The sequence below is a fragment of the Chenopodium quinoa genome, unplaced genomic scaffold, assembly GCF_001683475.1.
Source record: "Chenopodium quinoa cultivar QQ74 unplaced genomic scaffold, ASM168347v1, whole genome shotgun sequence".
Classification (NCBI taxonomy): Eukaryota; Viridiplantae; Streptophyta; class Magnoliopsida; order Caryophyllales; family Amaranthaceae; genus Chenopodium; species Chenopodium quinoa.
In genome coordinates, this window is record NW_018744062.1 from 2039516 (window position 1) to 2044281 (window position 4766).

Below are 4766 nucleotides of genomic sequence, written 5' to 3' on the forward strand. Positions count from 1 at the left end.
TGCGTGATGAATTTCCACCGAACGGTAAAAGGGCACTTATGAAGTTGCATAATAAGAGGTTTGTTAATTGGTTTCGTGATCGAGTAATGAGTCGATTGCTGGATGATACTAATGTGACCGATACAATACAGTGGCTTGTGTACGGTCCTATGGATGATGTTCGTTCATTTGAGGGATATGACATCAATGGGTACACTTTTTGGACCGAGGGTCATGATTTGAAATCTTCCTCCACCCAAAACAGTGGTGTAACGCTTGTGGCATCGTCAAGGAAGTTTGCAAGTGCTAAGGATAAATCACCTGTCGATGAAGAGTTGTCATACTATGGTCGAATTCAAGAAATATGGGAGCTTGATTATTGTGACTTCATGGTTGCTCTTTTCAAGTGTAAGTGGGTTGATAATATGAGGCGTAACGTCAAATATGAGGACTTTACTCTTGTATATCTTGGCCACTTGAATGATAGTGCGAAACCATTTATCCTTGCATCTCAAGCTAAGCAAGTGTTCTACATAATTGACCCAGTTGATTCAAAATGGTCTATAGTGCTAGCTGGCAAAAGAAGAATCCTAGGCATTGGAGATGTTGAGGATGAGGAAGAATATGATGCGTTTGATGATTCAGCACCTTTCACCATTCTTAGATCTGTTGTACTAAATGGCATAGACAACGAAGCAGGTTATATGCGATCAGACCATAACGAAGGAATTTCAGATTGAGGTAGTTTGATTAAAAGTTAGTAATGGTTTCATTGCAAATATAGTTTACTTATGTAGGGAGCATTGGAGCCTCATGGTGATTTGTAATTCCAATAACACAATTTATCACCTTGATTCAGCTCGATCATCGGAGAAGTGGCTCGTGAAGTCTATATTGCAAAAGTAAATATATATTGTAACACCCCCAAATTACTCTCTAATATTTACAATAATAATAATCCAACTTTAGGGAGTAACATGGGAGTATTACCGCCACGTGATTACGTAAGGCTTAACAGAGATTTGCAGCGGAAGAAAATACTTGTCATTTAATAATAATAATGATAATAGTTCAAGAAATTTCTGAAGTAACTAAAACATTGATACTATGTCTACTAAATTTAACTAGGTGATCACCGCCCATTGTCCCCAATGCAGCATTTAATTCACGTCTTCTGATCGCCATCACCTATCTACTCATCATTAATGATAAGTAGGGCCAAGCCAAAACAAAAGAGAAATACGTATTAGCCAAAATGCTAAGTACATACAAATGCTAAACATGTAAAATCAATTTAGTTCATTAAACATGCTTTCAAAAGTTTCGACTTTAATCAATCACAATTGATTCAAACCACTCGTGAATATAAATTCTCATATTAAAATATATCATTTTCCGAAATCAATAATTTTCAAAAAAATAGTCTAAGACAAAGCATGGATAGATCCAATCCTCATTTCACAAATCATTTTTCCACCTAAGTGTGCACACCCCCCAAGCTAGCAACTCCTTACATAGTGTTATCAAGGGGAAAGACTAGGTCATATATAGTCCATAGTCTTCAATTTTATCTCCACATAGTGGAGTCATAAAAATCCAATATATATCTTTGATAAATCAACCTTCCAATTCCCATATATGGGATTTCAACAACATTTGCTCTTTAAAATGAATTTGAATTCAAGTATGTGTATAAAAAACTTTTAGAACATTGAAATTATTTCCAAAGATCAAACATTAAAACATTTCACAATATTCATTTCATTTCATAAACATTCATAAATCCTTGTTCAACATTCAAACATATTTCATCATTCAAAACACAAAACACATTTGTATAAAATCACATATTTAAAGATCTAGCCACGAGTACGTACCTTGATCTTTTGCAACAAACACAAATTTCTTAATCTCAAACTTGCAATTCCCCCTACAAGGAACCAATAATCCTAAATCAAAAACTCTTCAACCCATGAACATTAAACCATTAAATAACGACCGTAGACTAGTCGTGCATGAACAATTATATTGACTCTTTACAACTATTCACCTAGATTTACTACCATGAATTATCTCCTAAATAAACATTATATGGAGTAATAAAATCAGATATAAAACCTTATAATAATAAATTGAAAATAAATATTAGTTTTAGAATACTAACCGCAAAACAACCTAAAGTAGAAAGGTTCACGTTGAAAAGGAGGAGTCAGATCTTGCAGAGGCCATATCTCATAGTATATAACTCCAAATTGGGTGATTCTTGAGCCTAACCTCAAGGATTTTTCGAGAAGAACAACTTTATCTCAAATATCAAAATGCTAAAAATGAACATAAGTCGCTGAAAAATGGCCTGGAACATATACGGGATGAAGAAGTACGAAAATGGGAGGAAGAGAGAAGAAAGAAGGATGGAGCTTTGAGGGCAAGAGACTTTTGGCTTAAAATGGATGAACTTTGGATCCTATTTATAAAGTTTGAGAGCCCTATTGACATCATGTATGATGTCAACAACTTGGGGGTCAATGAAGTTTATGAGGTCATGTTATTGACATCATGTATGATGTCAACAAATTGGAGGCCAAGTATTCAAGTTTGTAAGAGAAGTTTGTGACTTTGGTCATGCTTTAGGAGTAAGAAATGGACTTGGGTCCTTTGACTTGGAGCAAAGAAATACTCAAAGTAAAAATATGATTTTCGAGTGTTACATTTCCGGCTTAACTCATACGTATAAAATATTTTATAAATGTAATTATTATTTCCGTAAAATTATATATTGATAAGTTAAATAATGCTATTGTATTATCTAAATACATATTTATATTTTTAAAATAATTTGGAAGGAAATCGAACATTATTAAATTAATAAATTTGATTAATATAATTAAACGGGTTTAAAATATGGGGTATTACATATATAGCTACCAAGTGATGAATATTGCTAATAATAATAATGGTGAGATTGAAACTGGAAAGGGGTTAAACCAAGAACTTGGTCTAAAAAGACCGGGGGAATCAAGGTGGGGATCTCATTATAAATCATTGTTGAATTTGATTGAGTTGTACCCAGATGTGATTGATGTATTGGGTTTCATTTATAGTGATGCTTCTTTTTCGGGAAATAGAAAGAATGCACGTGGTCTTATGGTTTCATTATGCTCATTTGTTTTTGCATTCATACTGCACCTCTTGTTTGATCTTTTGGGTATCACAAATGAGTTATCATTAGCTTTGCAAAGGGAGGATCAAGATATTATCAATGTAATGGATTTGGTCGGAGCATCTAAGCAACGCCTCCAATTGATGAGTGATGATGAATTTGAGGATTTGTTAGAAAAGGTAAATCGGTTTTGTTATGGTCATGATATTGATGTTCCTAACATGAATGATTTTTATATGACTCCAGGAAGACCAAAGAGAAATGCTCCAAAAATCACTTATGAACATCACTATCGTGTAGAGGTGTTTTATGCTACTATTGATTTACAACTTCATGAGCTTAACAATCGTTAAATGAAATCAATATGGAGTTGCTCCGTTGTGTGTCTTGCTTGTGTCCTAAGAACTCATTCCATAATTTTGATGTGGTGAAATTGGTAAGAATGGCAGAACTATATTATAATTTTGATTCAAATGATATTAGGGGACTTTCTTCTGAGTTGAGAAACTTTATCATTGATGTGCGACAACGTGATGAGTTTCAAGGTCTTGTTGGAATTGGTGATCTTTGTAAAGTGATGGTTGAAATAGGGAAATATGTGATATATCCATCGGCACATATTATAATAAAGCTAGCATTGCTTTTACCAGTTGCGACTGCAAGTGTGGAAAGAGCCTTTTCTGCCATGAAATATGTGAAGTCCAAATTGCATATTAAGATGGGTGATCAATTTTTGAATGATTGTTTGGTGGCATACATTGAAAGGGATATTTGTGAGACTATTTTCAATGAAACTGTTATGTATCACTTTCAAAATATGAAACCTCGTCGAGGGAAATTACCTTAGAATTATTTATGTATTGTACTTTACATGACTTTTTTTCAAGGATCTTATATGACTTATAATTAATTTGTGGATTTTAATTTTTAATAGTTATAAAATTTGTTTGAATAGTAGATCATTTTGATAGTGACCTCGCTGCTTATGATTTCTGGATCCGCCACTGAAAACAATCCTACCTTTTCAAATTCCAAGAATAATTCCACCTTTGACATTCATCTGTTCAAAATGAGCATTTTAACCTACAACTTGTTTAACATGTTATTTATTTTTTTACTTTATTTATTTATTTATTATCTTTTTCAATCTCCCATCTCCCACCTTAGCCACACCATAACCACTATCACCCTTCCATAAGCACCACCACATCACAACCAAACCCCATCACCTTATTTCTCTCTCCTAACCTAAACCTCAACCACCAGCACCACTAACCACCTCAACCCCAACACCACTAACCCCACCACCTCAACCCCAGCACCACTAACCACTAGCCGCTGATAGTGTAATTGTAGATACCCATTTGTGTCTCCCCAAAACCAAACCCAGTGATGAGTACCTTTCACGTCAAATCATAATCGAATGAAGCGAAAGTGTGGAAAGTCTAGTGTTGCGGAAAGTTTTTATTTCTTTTCTCTTCTCTCTGTTTTTGAAAACTTATTTTTAAGAAAACATCCAATCCAGTTTGGTTGGTCCATGATATGGGTCCAATAGTAGTGTAGTTGGATGGGGTTTGCAAAGACCTTTCCAACGATATATTATAAGCCCAATTCCGATGAATATTGA

General features: G+C 34.2%; 1 protein-coding gene and 1 long non-coding RNA gene across 2 annotated transcripts; one reads left to right on the forward strand and one right to left on the reverse strand.

The window, feature by feature from the left end:
- Positions 1 to 938: 938 nt before the first annotated feature.
- Positions 939 to 2654, reverse strand: LOC110690818. Its single transcript, XR_002505169.1, has 3 exons — positions 2144 to 2654; positions 1857 to 1909; positions 939 to 1171 (listed from the first exon to the last, which is right to left on the reverse strand). It is a non-coding gene; the product is annotated as an uncharacterized LOC110690818 (long non-coding RNA).
- A 226-nt stretch (positions 2655 to 2880) lies between these two features.
- On the forward strand, positions 2881 to 3492 carry LOC110690803. The gene has a single exon (XM_021867689.1). The coding sequence runs from the start codon at positions 2881 to 2883 to the stop codon at positions 3490 to 3492; it is 612 nt and encodes a 203-aa protein (XP_021723381.1).
- Positions 3493 to 4766: the final 1274 nt, after the last annotated feature.